This window comes from Heterocephalus glaber, unplaced genomic scaffold (assembly GCF_053883595.1).
Source record: "Heterocephalus glaber isolate CG9 unplaced genomic scaffold, H.glaber_assembly_v1.0 deba00001688, whole genome shotgun sequence".
Classification (NCBI taxonomy): Eukaryota; Metazoa; Chordata; class Mammalia; order Rodentia; family Bathyergidae; genus Heterocephalus; species Heterocephalus glaber.
Window position 1 is genome coordinate 9,910,119 of NW_028258413.1, and position 22,841 is coordinate 9,932,959.

The following is a 22,841-nucleotide window of genomic DNA, read 5'->3' on the forward strand; positions in this document are numbered from 1 at the left end:
GCTGCCTCTACTCCCAGGGTCTGTTTCTAGCCGTTTTGGGTGTGACAGTCTGTCATGTACTGCAGAATACTTAGCTCCTGGGCTCCTGTCCACTGTCAGGGAACAAGCCTTCATGGTCTCTTGTGTTTCTGTTTCACTAGTAAGGCACTGATGCCCGTTGTTGCAGACCAACTTTTAAAGCAGGCTTGTGTGGCAGCAACCGTGGAAGAAAGAAATAATGTCTCCCTCCAGACCAAAACACAGACGTGCTTAGTGTCCGTTATAGAAGATTTGGGTTTGCTGGACCCAGTGGCACATGCCTGTGATCCCACCACTCAGGAAGGCTGAGGCAGGAGGATCTCAAGTTCAAGCCCAGTCCAGGCAACTTAGAGACTTAGCAGGGCCCTGTCTCAAAATAAAATATTTTAAAATGGACTGGGGTTGTAGCTCAGTGTAAAGGCTCTGGGTTCATTCCCCAGTACTTAAAAAAAAATTAGGTTCCAAATATTGGGTTCCTCTCCTCCGCACAACCCAAGGTGAGTGGACATCTTCCGTCCTTTTAACGTCCTCTGGAGCTGGGACAATGCCTAGGGACCTGGCCCAAGTGCGACCATTCTGAGGACTGTTCCTGCTGTGACAAGCCGTGCTGTCCCTGACTGGAAGTCTTGCGGCAGGTGAGCTGACAGGCTGGCTGTAGGGTGAGGTCCCCAAGTCCCCCGATCTTGGCACCAACATGGTGGTGTCCCCAAGCACAGTGACAGCCGGACACTCATGCATGCCTCTCGGGACCTCACCCCACACCATTCTCTGAGGGCCCCACTGCCCCAGCCCTGTCCTCACAGCCTGAGCCACCTCACCTCCTGCACTGCCTTCCAGCCCCAGGCACTCAGCCCTCCTAGCTGGCCGTGAACCGCTTGGGGCCCCCAGCTTGGTGTGCGCTGTCTCTGTCTGCAGCCCCGTCCCATGCCCTTCAGGGAGTCTCTGCTCAAACGCTGCCCCCTTGGCCATCTCGAGATGGAGCTTGACACGGGACTTTCCAAGGGTTGACGATGCTACCGCGGAAGTACAGTGCGTGTGTGTGTGTGTGTGTGTGTGTGTGTGTGCATGTGTGCAAGTGTGTGTGCCCAAGCTCTGCATTTTTCGGATTTACCCTGGAGTAGATGACCTGGGTCACAGCTTTGAGCACTGTGTCCTCTCCAAGTTTTGGTCCCACGCTAGAATTCTCATGCGCTGATTACTTACAGAGGGTGCGGCAGGCATGAGGTCGCTCTCTGTCCTCCCCGTCTGCATAGCCGTGTGGACCCAGACAGACTCGTAGATGGCAGGCTCCTCCACATCCCTGGGGTAGGGGTGTCTGAGCACCATCAGGGTGCCTGTGTGAAGACAGAACGTGTCATCAGTGCTCTGGAGAGGACAGGTGGCTGCTGCAGGCCACACAGCGCTGTGTATTTGCTTTTATCCCCACTGTTTGTGGAGTGGCACCTCAGCCGAACACTGAAACAGAGACAAGTCCTCGGCCCTCGTGCTTGGAACTTGAGTGGACACAGTCACCTGAATGAGGGTGGTGAGACCCACAGCAGCCTCTCGAACACAGCCCGAGCACAGGACCCAGGCCAGGGACACTTGGAGACACTTCCGCCCAGAGGCCGCCTGGGCCTGGACCTTACACAGTCACTGGAAGTTTCCAGTGGGCTTTGCAAATCCACGGGAAACCAAGCCCTGAAGTGCCCAGGCTGGGAGGACCCACGCCCCATGCTTCTTCTTCTGGCTGGAGAGCAAGCCACAGCCCCACGGCGCTCACAGCAGTGGACCCCCCCCCCACACGTGCTCTGCCCCAGGCTCCCCAGGAAACAGAAGGAGGCTTTGCTCTTCTTCCTGAGCACCAGGTGTGGGGCCGAGCTCCCTCCCACAGCCTCTACCTCCACCTCCACCTCCACCTCCATCTCTGGGAGGAGTCTTTCCCTCCGTCAGTCAGTCAGAAACTAGAAACTCTGCCCACAGAAAGAGCAAGCATGAGGGGTTTTCCTCCTCAATGCAGCTTCTTACTTTTTATTTCACGAGGGTGTTTGGACCGCCAGGTCCAGGGGCTGCCATAGATGTTGAGGAAAAGTAAGAATTCATTCAGTTAGTCAGTCACCAAACACCCCAGGCTCTGATCTATGCCAGGGGCTTGTGTGGGCAGGAACAGCAGCAAACATAAGGAGCTCACTCTTCCGGAATGGGCTGGGAGCAGGGCCTGCATCGAGGAAGAGTTCAGCTATGAGAAGAGTCCAGGAAAATGAATGGAGTAGGGGCAGGGGGCTGAGGGGGGACCTCACAGGGGAAGTCACCTGGGAGAAGGCAGCTTGGAAGGCCCCAGGAAGCACAGACTCTGAGCTGGGTGAGGGCAAAGACGGAGAGTTCCCTTCTGTCCTTAACTACCTTGAACCCATGATGACTCTGTGTGTGATGCTCTGGGTGGTGTGGGGGCACTGGGCCCAGGTCACGGGCTGTGATCAGAAGCCAAAGCCCGAGAGCATCCCTGAGCTCAGCCCGGTTCTCGCACACCATGCTGTCTCTGTCACTGTGACCTCGTCAGGACACAGCCTGTCATACGAGGTGTCAGTTCCACAATCAGAATGAAACAGCCACACCCAAACCAAGAGCGGCCTTTGAGGGGCGCAGGGCCGGCGAGCTCTGTGGCTACAGCAGCTTCTGAGTGCAGCTGTGCAGCTCTTGGAGTCCAAGCCCAAGGGACAGTGGCCAGGATGGAGACCAGACACACAGAGGACAGGGCTAGACTGCCACTGCCATCCAGCACCCGGGACTCTCATGCTGTCTTCACAGGCTGTTAAAGCACCGAGGAAGCAGTGTTGCCAAGAGGTGATACATGGTAGGTATTATTTCTCCTTGGGACAGAGCATTTCCAAATTCCAATGATTGCTCCACTGAGGGAAGGGACTAAAATGCTAAGTGACAACAGACCAGGAGCCACATTCTGATGGGAACAGGACTGATGCCACTTTGTCACATCAGTGTCACCAGAGATGACACAGATCTGACTGGGAGGGAGAGAAGCAGAGCCCAGGCCTGGCAGCCTGAAGTTAGGGTCACTTTCGAATCTCAGGCTTCATCTTCAAAGTCAGTGCTGAGTCCCCTGGTGTCCTATGACATATGCCGATGACACTTTAGATGACCCTGGGGATGGGCCGACTGGTTTTACTTGTTGCACATCCACTCCCACGTTGCTGCCACTCGGGGCAAACTGCTGCAGACCTGGAGGTCACAGTCCGGCCAGGGCTGCCCTCATCTAACTGGGCATGAGCAGGCCTGCTCTTCTCTTTGTGGCCTGGTGGAGGCAGCCTTCGCTTGGACTTGTGGCACTTTCCTTCCATCTTTGAAGGTCGGACCGGGGCAGGTCCTTCTCTGCTTCTCCCGCTCTGCTTCTCCTTCTTTGCCTGGATCATGTGGGATGTGTCCTCCCCAAGACCTCTGACCCCAGCCTTCTTTCCTTCTGCAAACATAATGCCCTTTGGCCGTGTGACATCCAAGGCCACAGGTCCACAGAGAGCTGTGCTGGTTTGTTAGGGGCCAACAGCTGCAGTCTATGGGGGACAGGTGTGTAGCAGGGGTCACCTGCAGGGCACTGCACTTCCCTCTCAGAGCCCTTTGAGCCTCTTCTGAGCAGGAATGGTGTCGGCTTGTCTCTGTTTACCTTCCCATGGCTAAAAGCCTGTGACGCAAAGCCCTGATGAGAGAATGAATGAATGCCACAGCGGTTAGGTCCAGCTCAGCCTCCCAGGCCACGGCTACTCTGGCCTGAGGCATGGAAAGGGGACAGGATGACCTCCAGCCTATCTCTCCAAGTCTCATCCGAAGCAGGCGTCCAGATTCAATCTGAAACCTCTTCTCCAGTGCAACCCAAGTTAAGCTGGGAGAACAAAGCTGACTGCAGGTTTGACCTTTTAAGTAGTGAAGCCAGTTTGGAGGCCAGATTTGTTGGGTGAAGGAAATGGAAGCAACCTGTAAAGGGGTAGCATCCATGGAAAGGCATCTGATATGGCAAGGCAGATCTCCTTAGCTGGTCACTCCTGCTCCACGGAAAGCCAATGTGCAGCCATCTTGGCACGGTTGCCAGGTGACTGTGATTGCCTTGTGGGAAAGACGATCCTAGCCCAGATCACAGAGACGGAGCCCAGGCCCTGATCCTTGCCCGTGACCTCAACCACAGCCACACCATGTGTGTTCCCCACCTGCCCTGGACTTCTGCTGCTTCTGTAGAGAGAAGGCCACCAGCTCTCATGTGTGCACTGCTGGAGTAGACAGTCGATTCCTGCCTTTGACTGGAACCTGGTCTCAGAAATGCTCCACAGAGGGACATTTTGAGATGCGCAGAGGTGGGTGGACCACCAGACACCTTTTGATCCACTTGTAGCCTTGGGGTTGCAGAACTACTTTATCTTTGCCGGGTTGTTTGCTTGCCCTTAAGTTTTGAAAGGACATATTCATATCTTTGTAAACAATTCCACCTCTCCTCCTGTACTCCACTCCCCGTGCACACATTTTTGTTTTTAATTCAGCGAGCCAGAGTTGGTTCTCAATCAAAAGAAACATCTCTTAATGCAGCCACTACACTCACAATTTCCACTCTGGCCTACGTCGGTACTTGGGCCCCAGAGAGGAATTCTGGGTCAGAGGCATTCTTTCAGTGAGCTCCCAGAGCTGGAGAAAGGCTGGGAGGAGGCAGGGGTGGTAGAGGAAGAGGGAGGAGGAGGATCGGTGCCCCAGGCCTTGGAAGTGGGGCTGCAAGTTTCAGTTCAGCTTCTGAACAGGTTTCAGGCGGCTGCATTTCCTGCCTCTGCCTTGAAGCCCGGTTTCATCTGCGCTCCCCCAGGGGTCCAGCTCTGCGATGAGCAGAGCCAGCCCGAGGTGGGCACTGCAAGGCTGCAGCACACGAAGGACGGTCATTAATCCACACACCGTGGAGTGGAGGACACCAAGGATGCCCGCCCACCTTCCAGCAGGAGCCAGGGAAGGGCAAGCGCGATCGCAAGCCCCTGGGCCGAAGCTTTGGAGTAAGAGTGCGGTGCACAGGGCTCCCCTCTGGGGCTTTTGCTCAACTCTTCCTTTAGGCCTGGAGTTGGCGCTGGCTCCCCGCCCCTGGGGTGCTGGAAAGAGCTGGGGCCCGAGGGTGTGTCCTCTGAGTCTCCAGGAGCCTACGATGCCATGGCTGGTCGGCGCCCAGAACCTATTTGTTGAAGTGGACTGAAGCGAGACCACGCCCATCCAACGTTCATCACTGTCCTAAGGCTCAGAAAATGAGCTAACAGCTGCCTTGAGCCTCTGTCTCCCCCTGAGCTGGGAAGCGGCTCTCTAGGGAGGTCTGTGAGAACATCCGACTGCCTTCTACTTGCTCTGCACAAGAACTCCATCTAACTCCTGCCCATTCACCCGGAGGGTTTGTTCTCCAGCTTTACAGGGGAAACTGAGGTGGAATCTCCTCCATTGTCCACAGTCCACCCTAGGGAGGGAGCAGATCAGCAGCCAGCACAGGAGGGAGGCTCCTTAAATATCTAATCAGGCCGAAGGAGCAGGGAGGAAATAAAGACAGGCAGGAGGGAGATGGGAGCAGCAATTTTATCATGGTCATCTCAAGTCCACAGTAGCTTCCAGACACCCACAAGTGTCGGTTCCAGTCCCTCACTTGTCCACTTCTTTCTTTTTCAAACACACCTCGCCTACAGACTAGGAGCTTCCACTTTCACTGCACACGAGCTGAAGGAGCAACTCCTTGTTGTGGCTTGGCAGTGTTCGGAGCGGTCACTTGTTTGCAGAAATGCCACATAGTTCTTAAATTAAGATGGATTTGACTTATTTTAAAATGCCAGCTGATTAACACAGCTGGTGTCACAAAAGAAAGTAGTAACGGCTTTAGCCACTATGAAACGTTGGTAATCCCCACGTCAAAACAAAAAGAGAAGTGGCAATTTGGCATTGAGGGAGGCACCAGATAGGGTCTTCAGAGCTGAGAAGTAGCAGTGCCAGCCTGTAAACACACGCGCTGAACATGGACCCAGCTCCCCCAGGGCAAGGGTCTGCAGTCACCTCACTGTGAGATGAGCTGTACAGCACAATTTCACATAACCAAGTATTGAAATATGAACAGAAGATAATGCTTGTTCTAACAGAATTTTGTTTTTGAAACAGGGCTTTGCTATGCCTTTCTGGCTACCTTGAACTCACAATCCTCCTGCCTCAGCCTCCTTCATGCTGAGATTGCAGGCACGTGCCACCATGCTCAGCTTGTGTTCACCTATCTCAAGAGCAAAGATTTCCTATGACCCAGAACAAGTATTCAGGTTTCATGGTACTTGTTATGGCTTATGTCTAGATGTTCCCCCAAAGCCCCATGCAGTCATGGATTGGGGGGCTTTTCAGAGGTGGCAGGATCTAGAGTGTGTGGTGCTGGGGTTAAGGGTGTGTGATTACTGAATCAGTCCACTGATTGTTTTGACATAGTTCTGGCTGGGATTAGGGATGTGAGTGCTACACTTGCCCTAGGGTAGGTAGGGACAGAAAGAGGCTTGTCTTCTCCCTTGTTGCTTTGCTACCATCTGCCCACCATAAACTATTTTCCTCTGCCATGCCACCCTGCCTTGGACTTGATTATGGACTGAAACCTCTACAGACTGTGAGCTAAATAAACCTTTCCTCCCTTAACTTTGGGTGTTGGGTATTTTGTCTCAGCAATGAGGAAAAAATAACTAAAGCAACACCAGAGACAGAATATACAGCTGTCAGACAAAGGAGTGAGGCTTTGGTTATTCGGCCATCCTCACTGTAGCTGCAGGGTAAGGCCTGGCCTGGGCAGAGAGGTTGGAAGCATCCAGGGTTAGTCCTCCTCACTCTGGGCAGGAGGCTGAGGCAGCACCACCCCATGAGGTGGACCAATCTTTCCCTAGTGCTTTAATCAAACATGAACCATGAGAAGGACTTGTGTTCATCTGAGGGTGCCCAGGGGATCCTCTGCCCCAGAGCTCCTGGCTACTGCAAGCCAATGCCAGCAGCCAATTCTCAAATTACCAAGAAGAATGACATATTCTGAGAACACTCACCACTCCTTGCAGCCCAGAGTTGTGACTCTGAGGACCTGGCATGACAATGACCAAGTGTAATCATGACCAAGTGCATTATCTTGTTTCCTGACACCCTTGCTCCCATGGGGACCAGAACACTGATGTGTCACATGTTCTGCCCTCTGTTCTCAGCTGGGTATTTACCCTCATCTGGCTGGGACAGATAAGAGGAGCGAGAGATTAGAACCTAATGCAAGGGCTCGAAGCCAGCAGGCCCAGCACACACCTGCCAACACCAGTGCCTGGAGTGAGGTCCAGAGAGCACCGAGCTCATCACTGGAGAACAAGAACACAGAGAGGGAGAAGGCAGCAAGACCACCCTATTCCTGAGTTCTCTTAGGGTTAGTAAAATAGTCATTGTAGTAACGTGCACCAAGTTTTGGCTTTGGAGAAATTACTGTTGGAGACCAGATGGAAAATCTTTACAGTCTCACTTGCACTAATGGAAGCCTTCTTTAGTAATAATCAGGGAGTTGAACAACATCTTATGTAATGTCAACATGCTACTACTCTGGAGGAGCCTTCGATGATCCTCTGGTCTGGGGCTGGACCAGGAGAAGAAGGTTCAACCAGGATGCACAGCTCTGATTTCAATCTCAGCTGCTCTGAACTCTGCCAGCAAGCACAGAAGGTGACTTTCCCTATCCCAGAGAAGCTCCAGGAAGGAGCCCAAGAATGATAAAACATGAATGCAACAGAGTCCAGGAAGAGAGTTCCAAAGAGGGAGCTGAAGCCAAGGTAGAAAGGAACCACAGTGGGTTTGGAGGTCAGAGTCACACTCATAGTCATCTGTGTATCCATTATTCATCACCCAAAGCACCCTACCATGGACCAGAACCTGCAGATGTGGAGAAGGACAAGAATCCAAGTGGTCAAAGTGAAGCCCTGGCTTCAAAATTCTCCTTTTCATTTCCAGTGACCAAGAACTGAATGAAATCCAAAGTGGGGCTGGACAGAAGTAAGGAATAACCTGCAGCAAAGTGCTTGAGAATGTAAAATGCTGGGCATGGTCAAGGCAGCAATGGCCAATATATCCCTCCTTGCCATTTGTTTATGAGACCAACTGCTGGCAAAATGGTGAAGTAATTTTCAGGGCTGATTGAGAGAATTTTCAATAGACAAAAAGAATGTCATTGTATTGTATATACCTAAAATGTACCAATAATTTTTTAAAAAAGATTATAGCTTTAATTGTGTAGTTCAGAACATTCTACTGTGAAGCTGGTGTTGGTACAAAGTGATCAACCATGCTGTGGTTTCCACTGACTTTTCCTCTGAACTAGATACTGTATGATTCATGTCGGGGCTACCCAGGCCACACAAGAAGAGGAAAGGCTCAGCCGATGATGACATCTCTTTCCTCCACACCAAAGTTAGCAAAAAGGCCACTGCAAGTTTGCCAAGAAAACAAGCAGTACCATTTCATCAGAACAGGTGCACTAAGAAGTCTTAGTTCCCTTGGGGCTAAGGTTCTTGGAATTGTTCAGTCTTTGATTAACTGAGATTTAGCATCATTTAGGACTATAAAGTTGTTGCTCTATGCCACAAATACAGAGGTAATGATTTCCTTACTTTCATTAAATAGACAAATAACCTGGGTAACTCCAGTCCCAGAACAGTATGTGCCACACTGGATTTAGAAGGGCTCTCTCAGGCCTGTATGTTAAATGCTTGACCTCCAGCTTGGCTTTATTAGGCAAGGGGGCAGCTTGAGGAGCCAGGGTCTACCAAGTAAAGGAAGTTAGGTCACTCAGATCATTCTCTGGACCAGCCTTCCCTTCCTCTCTTTGCTTTCTGGCTGCATGAGGTAAGCTACTTCCACCCTACACACTCTGGCCACAGCCCAGAGGCAGCAGGGCCAAAGACCATGCACCAGAGCCTCTGCAAACTTGAGCCAAAAAAAGCCTTTCCTCTTTATGAGTTGATTATTTCAAGTGTGGTTATAGTGATGCAAACCTGATGAACACAGTGTCTTAGTCACTTTCTTGTCACTGGGGCAAATTACCTGACACCTGCAGCATAAAGGAGAGTTTTATTTTGGCTCACAGTTATAGTCCATAGTTTCCTGGCTCCAAAGCAGAAACAGCATGGCAGAGTGGGCTAACCCAGACAGAAGGGAGGAATCGAGGAGGGAGATAGACTCTCCTGGTTCATGTCCCTAATGTCTTGCCTCTTCCAATCAGGCCCAATTCCCAACAGCGCATTCAGCTCTGAACTCAGACCTTGATGAATAGATTGCCGCCTTGAATCCCCTTTCAAAAGCCCTACCTCTGAAAAGATGAGGCTTTGAGGGAACAATCTGGGTCTGAACCATAACATTCTGCCCCGGCCCCCAAAAGACATGTTCATCTTATTATGAAAAATGCACTTAGTCCATCTAAGAGTCACCAAGGTCTTGACAGTTTCAGCATTGCTAAAAAGTTCAAGTCCAAAGTCTCCTCTGAGACTCAAGGCAAATTCTTAACTATGAGCTCCTGTAAAATTAAAAAGTTAAATGTTACCAACATACAGTGGCACATGGATGGATCAATACTCATGTGGGCAATGGGTTGACTGGTTAATGTGTCATGAGAGCTTCTTGGTGGAATCTCTCCTATGTCCCCTCTCTTACCACACTGCACTCTCCATGACCCAGCAGAATATCACCAGACACTGACCAAAGTCAGCACCATGCTCTTGGGCTCTCAGAACCATGAACTAAATAAACATGTTTATTTTGTATAAATCATTCAGCCCCAGGAATTCAGTTATAGCAACAGAAAATGGACTAGGCCAGCTTACCTGTCTCACTTCCAATCAAAGGCTGGTTTGCAAAATGCTTGACAAAATCCTTTAGAGATGAGTATTCATTAAAGCCAAATTTATATGAATATCCAGTGTATTCAACATGGAAGTGCTTGACAGAGTCTTTGGCTCTGAAAGGAAAAAAAGAACCATTTAATGTTTTTTAACATTCCTTTTTTTGGAGACAGTGTCTCACTGTGTAGTTCAGGCTGAACTTGAACTCACTATGTAGCCCAGGGTGGCCTCAGACTCTCAGCAATCCTCCTGCCTCAGCCTCCATTGTGCTGGGATTATAGGTCTGTGCCACCATGCCTGGCTTAAAAATGAGTTTTTGGTTTTTTTTAATGGCAAATATTGTATTAGTGCCATGGAGGTGGGGGGGTTGGGGCAGTCATGCTGTGTAGTTCAGTCTGGCCTTGAACTTAGTATGTAGTCTAGGCTGGCTTTGAAATCATGGCTCACAGGTGTGAGCCACCAAACCATGCTCACCATTAACCTTTTTTAAGAACTGAGAATGTGTGATCACTGAAGTCACTGATGGCCTTAAAGAGTATCACTCATTTCTTTCGGCACAGTACTTCCTCTTCAGCTTTACCCCCTACTGTCAGAGGCCATTCCCCCCTTCTCCTTGAGTGTCACCCTCATGGGGGCAGCAGCGGGAGACAGCAGGGATGGAGCAGGTGGGAGCAGTGCAGGATGAGCTCATCGCTCTTCTGTCCTCGGGCTGTCAGTTCAACTCCTTTTGCTGGACTAAGTGAGCCCAGCTCACGTCCCCCAGCCTGCTCCACTGTCTCTTGGATACTGGATTTCTGAGCCCTCACTTCCCCTTGGTCTCTCCAGGTCCCCGGCCACACACCACCTCCCTGTCAAGTATCATGACTATCCCAGCCTAAGGGGGTTGCTTCTTCTGTTCTCCACTATCCTGCCTTCTTTGATGTTATTACTACTTCTGACTTTGTAATACTTTGGAGTCTTATTGGTCCAGTGAGGTGTTAGCATAAGGTCTTTGACTCTTCTACAAGACTTATCAATGGGGCTGGGGCAGAATCAATGCGTTCGAATATTTATTATTAAGGGAATAAGCTGGCTCCTCTCCTGGGAGGGGCTGCTACCTACAGGCACTCCAACTGCCTGTAATGGAAACCAATGCTACAGTGTAAGCAAAATATGTGGTGGATGTTTAAATAAAAAAGTTAAAAATTTATTATAGGAAAAGACTCATTCCTATTAAGCCCCCTCAAAATACTCCCCTTCGCTTATGCAGAATATGCTTATCTCATTATTCTTGCCATTTCCTGAAGTAGCTCTCTTTCACATCTTTATGAAGAATGATTAAAAAAAAAAACAACCCTGTTGAGTGCTGGAAATTTAGCTCAGTGGTTCCAGCACCTGCCTCGCAAGTGCAAGGTCCTGAGTTTGATCCCTGGTACCAAAAATCAAAAAACAAAAACCCCCTGTTGAATGTTGCTGCTGAGTGCCATCCAATGGAAAGACAGCTTGTAAAAACCTAACAGCATGTGCTCATCCACTTTATTCACCATATCTGGCATTGTGCGATTCAGCTCTTCCCCAATTGACCTTGAAAGGTCAATGTTTTAATAATTCCACTTGTTTGAAAGTTTTGGAAGGTCCATGCCCAAAACACCTGCAGGCTGACTGTGTGGCGAATTTTAACTGCTCAGTCAGAGAAAGCGTGAATCTTACTGTCACCCACAGATAATTAATTCCATAGTGCATCAGTAATTTCCCCACCCATGTTGTTCAGAAAACTTGTAAACGAAATATCCCAGGGTAATGTGAAACATACTAATGAGTGTGGTTTTTGTCTTTAACTCCCTGGCTCCCAATCTTTAACTCCCTTTCTTTAACTTCTCCCAATGGGAATGGGAGGTGCCAGCCATATGCAGTCTAAGGTGCTCTATACTCTGGAGCCCCGACACCTCCACCCAGTTCATCAACAACGACCCTTTATGAAGGGTGTAGCCATGATGGGCTTTGCAGATCCTGAAGGTGCTGGTCCGGGTTGCATTACTGCAGGATGGGCAGACATCCGGCTGGGCCTGAGTTGTCACATGAACTCTGAAGCAGGGTTTTCTCTGTCCAGAGGAGAGGAGCTGAGTGACTGAGACACGGCCCATGCTGCAAGTTTCTGGGGTCATGTGCAGGAACCTCAGGGAGCAAAAGGGCAGTCGGAACCCCAGCTCTGCAGGGGCAGGGACGTGCATGGAAAAGAGTGAGGGGAGCAGGGAGCACAGCCCAGACACTGAGCCCTGTGTGCCGGGGGCACAGCCCAGCCCCAACTTCGGCTCAGCCTCTGGAAACCACAGAGGCCAGCATGCTTGGTCCAGACTTTGGAGGTGACCAGCCTGTGCTGACTTAAACCACAGTATGGTCTGGAAACTTGCTAAATGCAGAGAAATGAATCCAGGAGGGCCCAATCAGGAAGAAGGTAAGTGTAGGTGTTGGTGGAAGGGACAGGGACCTGCCCAGTGCCAGGACAGCCACATGGTGAGTGGCAGCCTGAGGCTAGGCGAGTGGCTGGGGAGACCCCAGGGGTCCACCCATCCCAATGGGGCTACAAAGCCAGGCACAGTCATAGTCTGAGGCAAGCAGCAGTGCCTCCCTGACTGTCACCCACCAGGGACACTGGCCAGGGAGAATGGCAGGGAGGCCCCGAGACTGGACATCACCTGGCGGGCACCCCTAACCTCTCACCTCTGGGGAACAGGCTCAGGAAAGGAGCTGCCCCCCAGTGAGAAGTTCAGCTGCCCGCTTGGCCTCGGGGCTATGGACTCTGCTGCCACAGCTGTAGCTGGCCTCTGAGAGGCAGACAACAGGGAGGAGGACACAGGTCGAGCCCCAGGGGATGGACTCAGGTTCTTCCTCAGCCAAGGGAGGCTGGGCTCACTCCTCCCTGCTCCTCCAGCTTCAGCATCTCTGGGCGATCTTTAGGTTTCACCCCTTGGCACGACCGGTCCCCAGGGGAACGGGAAGTCTGCTGTCAGGCAGCTGAGAGGTGAGGATGGGTCAGCAGCTGGCAGTGGGGCGCCGGTCTCTACCCCACACCTACCTCACAGACAGGGAGTACTGGCCCGGCTGCTCGTGTCTGTCCCTCAGGAGGTAGCTGCCGTCGCGCCCGTTGGACAGGAGCAGGGCCTCTGCCGCGTGACGCGTGAGGTCGCCGTGGTACCACCTGAAGGGAGGACAGCGCTTTCACAGGGGCTGCAGGGCTTCCCCCAGTTTCCCCTCCAGACCACTGTGGAGAGGTCCACGCCCAGGCTGGGGGAGGCTGAGGCGAGAGTGTGGTCAACAGCTGTGGGCTGTGGGCCTTCAGGGCGGCCTCCCTGGGGGTAAAGTCTCCACTGCGTAGCATCCAGTGGGCCCTGAGCACTGTGACCTGGGCTGAGCGTCTGTGAGAGGAAGCTGGGCCAGACCCCACTGGGAGCAGCCTCGTGGGCGTGGACGGTGCCAGGCCAGCCGGGGCTGGGCAGAGCTCTCCCATGGCCTGAGAGGAGCTGTCGGCTGACACCTGCCCAGGACCAGGGCCTGGACCCGGAAACAGCAGGTGTCTGCTGGAGAAGCCGCCTGGGGGGTTGTTGGCAGGCAACTTAGCAAACCAGTAGTGTTCCCTCCCTGGGAACAGAAAGCTTTGAAACGTCTCCTCCAGAATGGGCCTTGAGAATAGAGGTGACCGGGTTTCTCCCTTCCTTTGGTCTCTCTCGTGTTTTCTTTCACAAGGGTGGGGTCATTTCACAGGAAAGCTCTGACCCAGGATCATGCGTGAAATGAAACGCCGTGGAAAGAGCTCTGTTTTCACACTGAGGGCAGGCCAATCGGGGATTGCTTCAAACTTACAAATGTCTAAAGAGCCAGGAAAGTCCCAAGGAGAGTCAGATCGATCTCTGTGTGTTTTAGAGTTGATCACTGTGCTCCAGAGAGGTAACATGGCTGGGTGGCTGGCACATGCCTGTAATCCCAGCACTCTAGGAGGCTGAGGCAGTAGGATAGCAAGTTCAACCCCAGGGTGGGCAGTTTAGTGAGACCGTCTCAAATTGAAAACAAAACGAAAGGGGGCACCCAAGGCTGTGGAAATGATGCAGGAGGACTCTCATTCCAGAGTCGTTCTTGCACACAAGCCTAAGCTCCCCTTTGTAGAGGGGAAGTGCTCCCTCCCAAGAGCACTTTGAGGAGCACATCCTCGTAGGGGTGAATGTGGACCCAGAGACCCTTCGAGTCCTGGCAGGATCTGTTCACCTTGGGCTGGGCTGGGCTGGGCTGAGCCACACCTGCTCCTCACAGAGCTGCGTTCCCACAGTCCCCACTTCACACCTGTGCAGTTGCTGCAGGGGGGGCCAGGCCGCTGTCCAGGGAGCAGAAGCGGAGAAGCCCGGGCCAGGCTGGGGGAGGCCACTGCCTGATTTGGGAGGAGGGGATGCATCTCGGATGGGCGGGATCCCGTGCCCAAGGAGGACAGCAGGCCAGGCTGAGGCCCTCCAGGAGCCCACATCCAGTCACTCAAGTATTGCAAGGCGCTCAAGCTGGGGGTTTTGTGTTTTTTTTCCCAGTACTGGGGATTGAACTTAGGACCTTGTGCTTTCTAGGCAGGCATGGTGCCACTGAGCTAAATCCCCAGCCCCTCAAGCTGTCACTTTCTCCTTTTGCCTCCAAGGCCTACACATGTTCACCAGCAAGTCTCAGGGTTAAAGAACCAACAGAGCAGAGACAACCAGGCTTCCAGAGAACATCTACACCGGGCTTCCAGTCGTCAGACCTCTCAGGTATTGGAGGGCCCTTGGTGCCCCTTCTGTGGGACAGTAACAGACCCACATGAGTCGGGAAGCACCGCCCACTGAACAGCCTGCATAGTAAAGGCAGACACAGAGCAGGCAACCCAGGAAGCAGGTCCCAGCGCAGCCCAGCCCTGCTTCTCCGTCTCTGAGCGCTGCAGCCATGCGGGAGGCTGCTCCAGCAGATCCAGAGCGCCAAGGTTTCTTTCCCAATGGTTTATCTTCTTAACAACTTGCTAATTTAAAATTCAGATCACACTTGCCCTGTCCTGTAGCAGTGAGGCTGCCAGACTTTCTGAACTGAGTCACAATACAAAAGGTATCTTAGATCATTCCCTAGACACACACACGCGTGCACACGTGCGCGCGCACACACACACACACATGCACATGCCGGAGAGCTACAGGAAATAGCACTCATCCCCCCTGGAATATGCAGCTGGCCATTTTTTATGGATTGTGAACAAACACTGATGTGACCCACTAAACTCATGATGAGACCACTTACAGGTTGCACAGGAGTCTGGAAAGCAGGGCAGGGCTGTTGGAGCTCAGTGGACAGTGTTCCCCTCTCACAGGAGCTCAGGCTGGACCCAGGACAGCAGAGAACAGCAGTCAGTGCCCTGCTGCTCTATATATCACTGGCTCTTACCAGAAATGCAGCTTGGCGGCCACCCCAGCCTGTCAAGCCTGGTGATTGTGACTCGGCTTAGACTGGGAGAAGCAAGGGTGTGAAAGGCTCTGGCTCTCGCAGATCTGTCTTCCAGCCAGCAGAGCCCACAGCATGACCTCACTGTCCTGATCACTGGGGTGGTGGCCCAGGTGTCGACTCTAACGTGCTCCCTGTCCTGAGTGCTGCAGTCAGTCCACAGCAATTGCCTGGTACCGACCTCATCCCGGTTTCTGGGGTGGTGCCAGGTGCTTCCTGGTGTGGTAGATGAAGCTCTCAGCCCTCAGTGTCATTGGAAACCACGGGCATGGGCTAAGGAGCTATCTCATTTAGCATTTGTGTTACAGTCAGGCTCTATTTCAGCAAGAGAAACCACATTATCTTCCCACTGATCATGGTGGTGGACTCGGTCCAGTACAGGGACCCAACAAAGCTTTTGCCAAGGGACAGGGACATCTCTCTGTGCTGGGCCTCAGACAGGCAGAGGCCAAGGGGAGACCCTGCTCTGCCCAGCAGGAAGTGTCCCGGCAGGGAGCTGGCCTTTCTTGCTCCTGTTCGAAATGCCCACATTCACAGTGTCACCAACCGAGAGAAGCGCAAGGCCACTGCCCAGCTTTGGGAGACAGACTCAAGTGATGACAGGTGGCTGTGTGCACACTGAAGCCATCCATGAGTTTAAGGTGGGTCTCAAGTTTCCCATAGGTATGGATGTACACCCCAAGGAAAACAGCACTGGAAGGAGAAGAGAATCTGAGGGAGCTGGAGGCCAGGACTCACCTGTTCTTGAGGGAGTGTGAAGAGTGAGGCGAGAAGTTCTAGGAGATGGAAATGCAGAGACAGACAGAGACTCAGAGGTTCCAAGACACAGTGGCACAAGGTCCAGAGACCTAAAAGTCACAGATAGCCAGAGAGGTGGGAGACAGACAAAGGCCACCACAACGAAGACAGTCTCAGCACGCAGGGACAGGAAAACCCCGTGGTGCTGCAGACAGGAGGTGCTGAGACTAAGGAGAAGAGAGGCTCGAAGCCGAACTCCTTCATCCCGGAGGACCGACATCTGTGACATAATTATCTGGTGACTCAACCCAAATCTATACATGGCGTGGCAAAATCCAGTGGATATTCAAAAAAATAGTTTGACTGCAGTAAAAGACACACTGCCATGAATCCTCCTCGAGTTTCTCCTCCTTGCTTGGAACACACTTAGCCCATCATTCTTGCCAATTTCTCCAGCAGCTCTGGAGTCCTCTTTTCTTAGGGTCTTTGTTGTGCAGTCCTGGCTGCCTCCATGTCCTAAATTGATTCAAAATGTGGAGCTTTCATGGTTATTCCAGTTTGGAGGAAGAACCGGGAGTGACAGGGTGCCACATCTGGTGACTAAGGTGGATGAGAACGCAGCCTCATGTTTTCACGAGCCTGACTTTCCCATGGATGACACTTGGCAGCAGCATTCACTATGTTTTTCATCACACCTTGCAAAGACACTCAAGCAATAGGGTTTGCAGAACTGCTTCAGAAAGCAGTAAGAGCGCTGGGATAAGTGTGTTTGAAGGGAGGGAGTGTTTTCAGGGTCGTTAATGCACTGTGTCTTTCACTGCGCTAAATTTGCTAGGCGGGCACCCAGCCTATCTTTTGCTCAGCCCTTGTAAGCTACTGGTGGGCGGAACAGCAGAAACAGGAACACGAGGCCCAGGCAGGGTGAGACAGTCACAGAAAGAGCAAGTTAGAAGACAATTGTGGGACATTAAGGTTTTCAGAATGTCTTGGATTCCATCTTGAAAAATATGCAAGAGCAGAAGAACTAGTTTTACGTGAACGTGAGTCACTTCTGCTGTTTGATCCAAGGGAGCTACTGCATTCCGCCCCTGCTCCTGCCTTCCTCCAGGTCGCCGCTGGTTTCTTGGTCACCACTTTGTGAGTTATCTAATTAGCCACTGCCACCCATCACACTCAGCTACACAGTGTATCACCTGACGACCGGACCTGGTGACAGTATGACCCACATTCCTCTGTTCAGTGGTCCCAAGACACCCACTGACCACTCTTGCCCCAGCCCTCTGAAGTCTGGGACAACCTGAGCATCCATACTTTAACATGGGCCACAGGCTGCTGAGGGTCCAGACTGCACCTGCTCCGAGATGGACAGAGGCGACAAGGGGAAACACCACCTGAAACCAGAAGCTAAGCCATGCATACTGCGTGGTCTCACTTCAGTCTGTGTGTGTGTGTTTGTCCGTGTGTGTGTTTACAAAATATTTTTAAAATTGAAGCAGTATATTTCAGGTGATAGAACAAGGTTGGCATCTTTGATGCATGCCTTTATTTCTCCAATTTTCGATAGCTAATATATATAGATATTCTTATGACTGTTTATTACGAATAATTTCAGATGAACAGGAAAATAGGAAATAGAACAAATGCTAATGTAAGTAATGCCCACGTTTAAGTAATACCCATACTTTAGGGATCAGCGGAGGACCCTGGGCTTAGGCGCCTGAGGCCACATGGGCTTTTAGAAGTGTTCTTCACTCCTATCTCCGCCTGTTCACTCCTTCACTGGAGCCTTCTTTCTGCCGAGAACACCACCTTTCCTGCCTGAACTGACAAGCATCCCACGGCTCCCAGGCCCTTCCCCAGCACAATGTCCTCCTCCTGCCACAGCACGCGCCCCGAGGGCTCCTATCGGCTCCTCAGTGCCTTTGCGGCCCACCCCACTGCCCCAAACAAGGTCCTGCTCTGCCAATCCATCTATGGATGAGAATCCAGCAGAGCCCCTCCGGGGTGGAGCACCCGTGGGACAAAGTCACAGGAGGAGGAGGAGGAGCAGGAAACACACAGCCTGGGAGAGCAAGCTCAGGGAGGCCCCAGAGCTCTTGTGTGGCTGTGTCACCTTGCCTCCATGCACAGCTCCCCTAAACTTCTCACCTTATGCTTTTCTTGGCCTGGTTAATTTCTTCTAGTCCAGAAAATGGACTCCATACACCATGCAGCAAGGGCCTGGTAGTCAGGATATCCCCCGGCTGTGTGTGCTTGAGTATGGTTCGGAAAATGCGAACAATAATGCCTCTGGTTACGAGCTGTGCTGGTCTGCAGTAATCACAGAACTTTCTTTGTTCCCTCAGTTCGCACGACCATGAGAAGTTGTACCCGTTGAATAAAAAGAGAAGTTTGACGAAATTTAGGAAGTTGCCTCAGTGGCTAGCGGGTCTGGATCTGAAAGCATGTAAACTTGGGCTTTTTCTCTTTTTCTTTCTCTTTTACAGCACTGGGGACCCAGGGCCTGTGCACTGGAGCATGTGTTCAATCCTCAACGCCAGGACAAGATGACATTTCTGCCTCCTCCCGGAGCTGTGTGAGTTACACGAGATCGGCTCACAGGACCTGAACAGTGCCCGGTTATGGCCGGTGTGCGGTGCTTGCCCGTCCCAGGAGGCTGTGCAGGTTGGGAGCCTGGAGGTGCCTTCCCTGGGGACAGCGTCTGTGACAGTGCCCAGCAGGCCCTGCTATGTGGGCTGAGGGACACATGTGCCAGGGGCCTGGTCTCTGTGAAAGCAGCCAGCGGCCTGGACAGCCTGACCCACCTCCCGCCCGCTCAGCCTTCTCCTCACACCTGGCCCTGCCTGCCTCTGCCTCCCATCCCACAGCTCCACAGCGAAGTGAAACTGTGCCCTCCTCTTCTGGGAACACAGTGCGCTTAGGGGAAAGCAAGCAGGTGCTTTTGGACTGGCTTTCTGTAAACAAAACACGGAAATATATCTGACTTCCTTTTCTTTCCTCCCTCTCTCCCTCCTTCTCTTCCTTCCTTTTTGCTGTACTGGGGAATTGAACCCTTTGCACTGAACTACAACCCCATTACTTTCTCTCTCTCTCTTTCATTTTGAAACAAGTTTTCGCTAAGTCACCACATTTCTGAGGCTGGCCTTGAATTTGCAATCCTCCTGCCTCAGCCTCCCAGAGTACTGGGATTACAGGTGTGTGCTCTACCACGCCTGGCTTAATTTAAGTACATTAGAGAATCATAGTCCTGTGCAAGTCTGAGCAAGTCATGTGTGTCCTGGACAGGCAAATGGCAGGTGTGCTGCAGTGCAGAGTTCAGCTGACAGGACTTACTCCAGAGCCTGAAGAGACTCAGGGACCTAAGAACTGAGACCAGTACTCTCTCTAATTTAATCACAATCTGCTTGTATCTATCAAGATATAAACACAGGGACTTCCTAACTAGTCAAATAACCTACTAAAATCACTCGAAATTAAGTCATTAAGATCAGCCATGTTTTATTCATCAATCATATTGGATCTTTTTGTTTTCATGGAGCTTTTAAAATACTAAGTTAGGCAGGAGGTTTGGTACAGCTCAGACCTCACCAGTGAGTCAGATATCCAAGGAACAAGCTAATTCATACTCAGAATCTTGCCAGAGGTAGCAAGTTCTCACCAAGATTTCCCAAATTATTACCCATAAAAATCAGAGCGTGCTCTCGAGGGGCAGGTGCTGGCTCAAACTGATCACTACAGATTCAGTTTGCAAGCTAGATGTAACGGCCTTGGCAGCTTAAAGTTGTCCATTCCTTGGTAGAGGCAAGAAAATACCAGGAGGGCCGGGGATTTAGCTCAGTGGTTCCGCCACCTGCCTCGCAAGCGCAAGGACCTGAGTTCGATCCCTGGTACCAAAAAAAACCAAAGAAAATACCAGGAAAATAGACAAATTCTGGAAATTAGGGAGGGCCAGTGAGCATGTTTAAATAGAGAAGTGGAAAATGTTCTAAACCTGATTTGTGGTGATACTGTACCGTTCCTTAAAGTTGCAAAAAGGTACTGGATTCTATGTTTCAAATAGGTTAATTTCATAATATGTAAATATACCTCAATAAAGGTGTTAACCAAAATTCCTCAAACTAACAAATGAGGTGTCAACATTTGCTGATGTTTGTGAAAGGCAGGTACCCACTGCAGACTTACATGAGTAAGAGCCTCAAGACCTCCATGCTTTTAGTGATGTACTCTAGGTAGTGACCCAACCTCAGAGATGTGGATGTTCAGCCCTAGTGAAGCCCTGGCAGAGAGATTCTTCAGACCTGCTGTGTTTTCTAGCACAAGCAAGACCTGGTACCGAAGGTCGCCCATGGCTGTGGAGCAGACCTGTTTGGGACGAATTTTAGGGTTCTGCGACAGAGAAGCCTGACTTTAGGCCACTCTGTTGTTGGTGACTCTGGGATGTCTGCTCTTTTCAAGTGGAGGATGTGTGTGGCTCACAGAGGGGACACCACCCTGAGCACAGAGATGCTGTCTCTTTCATCATTGCCACATAAATATGATCAACAGGACTCCAGCAGAGACCGGGCTTTGGGACTTATTAAAGGGCCAGGGCTGAGTTTTTCCTGTCTCTCTGTTCCTCTAGGTTTCTAACTACAGATGACTGAGAAGACCAAGACAAAACACACACGACCTTGAGCTTAATGATTCAGCACAACTCTAGAGGGAGAGCCCAAGTCCACCTCTAGGGCACAGACTGTCTGGATCTCATGGAAGGGACTCAGTAGAGAGGTGTGAGGCTGGGATATTGCTCCACTAGCACGAGCCCTGGAGCCCACCCAGCACCACACACACACTGCAAAGACAGATCCTATGGCTCTGAGTCCCTAAGGAGGGGTTTGTCCTCGAACATCCCAGCTGTCACATCTGATTTGCCTCAGGAAGGCATCGTTCAGGTCCGAGACCTGTGTCAAAACCCAGGGGTAGGAAGTCCTGAGGGGTCTCCAGCGAGAAGAACCTGCTGTTTTAACACACGTCCTGTTTCCATCCCCCTGCCCCCCGCCCCTTTAAGGGCACAGCCCCTGGAAGCCCTGCACTCCCTGGATGTGTGACAGAAAGTGCACACTGCAAACCCCTCTGGTGCTGTGTCTTGGGTGGAGGATGCTGACAGCTCCTTATCTGAGAAGGAACCTCGTGCCACCACCCTGGAAGGACAGGTAGTCACTACTGGCCCTGCCGGTGCTCCCAGTGCTGGAGGGGAGGCTGGTTTCTCCGGGAAATCTCCACTCCTGTCCATAATGACTGCTTCTTGCACCAAATACCCTGATGGTGCTGTCCTTCTGACCTGGTCTTAAAGACAGGTCTGAGGACCCCGCCCCTCCAATCCTCAGTCCTGTCTCTGGCCGCTGGTGTGCAAAGGCTCATAGCTGCCCTCTGACCTATGCCCCATGCGGGAGCTCCAGCCTCACCAGGAGGAAGAAGCACAGGCGAGACTGCTGCAGAAACTTCCTCCTTCGCTCCCATCCGAGGAGGTCCCTCTGCTTTCTGTTTAGGGTTGGCACTGTTTATCGCATGGCACAAACCCTGACTACCTGCTCACCACCAGAGCGCACAGAGCAACAGCAGCACACGTCCCATCCCAACCGCCCTCTCAGACGATGTCCAGCGTCTGATTTCTGTCCCATTTTCTCCTTCTGCTGGTTTCCACGTCCGATACAATAACCCACACTTTTACAACGGAATCAGCCCCCCAAGAAAGGCACCAAGCCAACACGAAGGAACAGAGCGGCCAGGCCAGAAGGTGAGGGGCATGGGGGGAGGAAAGGCCTGGAAAGTCACCGGCCGCAGCGAGCTCTGTGGGGCGCAGGGTGAGGTCCCCCCACAAGAGGCAGGGGCTGTGATCCTACCCCAGGTCTCGGAGGAGCTCAGCATCCCCGTCGGGTCGGCTCCACAGGTCCGAGGGTGCCCGGGTACTCATGGTTCCCTCCAGAGACTCCGCTCTGCCCATCCGCCCAGCAGCTCTGCTCCTGGCCAGGTGCAGTGCAAGGAGAGGGCGGGTTCGGCTGCCCTCACTCACTCTCTGGAGCCGGCTTGGCTGGGAGTCCCCAGCCAGCAAGGAAGTGAAACCCGACTCCTCCCACAGCCACCCGCCCTAGCCCCGGGCCCCACACCAGAGCTCTGTGAGCCAGGAAATATGCTCGCTGAGGCCGCCCACTCTGCTCACCGGGGCGCTTTTCTGTCAGAGGACGTGAAGGGCCGCCCGCCTGGACCTGGACGCTGCCCTGATGCCGCTCACGGCGGAGCCTCAGGTGTTTGGGGTGCACGCCCTCTAAGCCTCCTGTGTCCCATCACCCAGGCAGAAGCCAGGAGGAGCTGCCGCACTCAGAGCACCTTCAGGGGTGTGAAGAAATCGGCTCAAATCTCCAGCTCCTCCGGCAGTCTCCAGCAGGGGCTCAGGTTCTGCATAGCCGTCTGAGCTCCCTGTGGACCTCACACCCCACCCGAGGCTCAGTGCTTTGCTCCCTGCAGGAGCGACTGGGGAGGAGGCGATCCGGCTGTCCTGCTGCCCAGCTGATGGGGCTCCGCGCCCGGCCGGCTGTGTGTCTGCATTGAAGGGAGCAGCTGTGACTGTGCGGTTGCAAGTGGGTCTGTGGGAACTACGGTGGGCCTGACCCTGTGAGTGGAACCCTGGGCAGCAGCGGCTGAGGAAGAGCTTGCTGGGAAGGTGCCCACCCCCAGGCTCTCTCCCGAACC

General features: G+C 52.3%; 1 protein-coding gene across 3 annotated transcripts in view; it reads right to left on the reverse strand.

The window, feature by feature from the left end:
* Window positions 1-22,199, reverse strand: part of Dapp1 (dual adaptor of phosphotyrosine and 3-phosphoinositides 1) — a 34,069-nt gene extending 11,870 nt beyond the window's left edge. Inside the window, exons 1-4 of one of the 3 annotated variants that reach the window (XR_015446432.1) lie at window positions 21,995-22,199; window positions 12,949-13,071; window positions 9,876-10,009; window positions 1,222-1,352 (exon numbers count right to left, since the gene is read on the reverse strand). Coding sequence is in view for 2 of the 3 variants with exons in the window: in XM_004866280.3 (XP_004866337.2) it covers window positions 1,222-1,352; window positions 9,876-10,009; window positions 12,949-13,071; window positions 21,995-22,095 (489 nt within the window). In the remaining variant the exon portion in view is untranslated. The remainder of the gene's footprint in view (window positions 1-1,221; window positions 1,353-9,875; window positions 10,010-12,948; window positions 13,072-21,994) is intronic. The other 2 variants (XM_004866280.3, XM_087198783.1) reach the window with 2 other exon arrangements.
* Window positions 22,200-22,841: the final 642 nt, after the last annotated feature.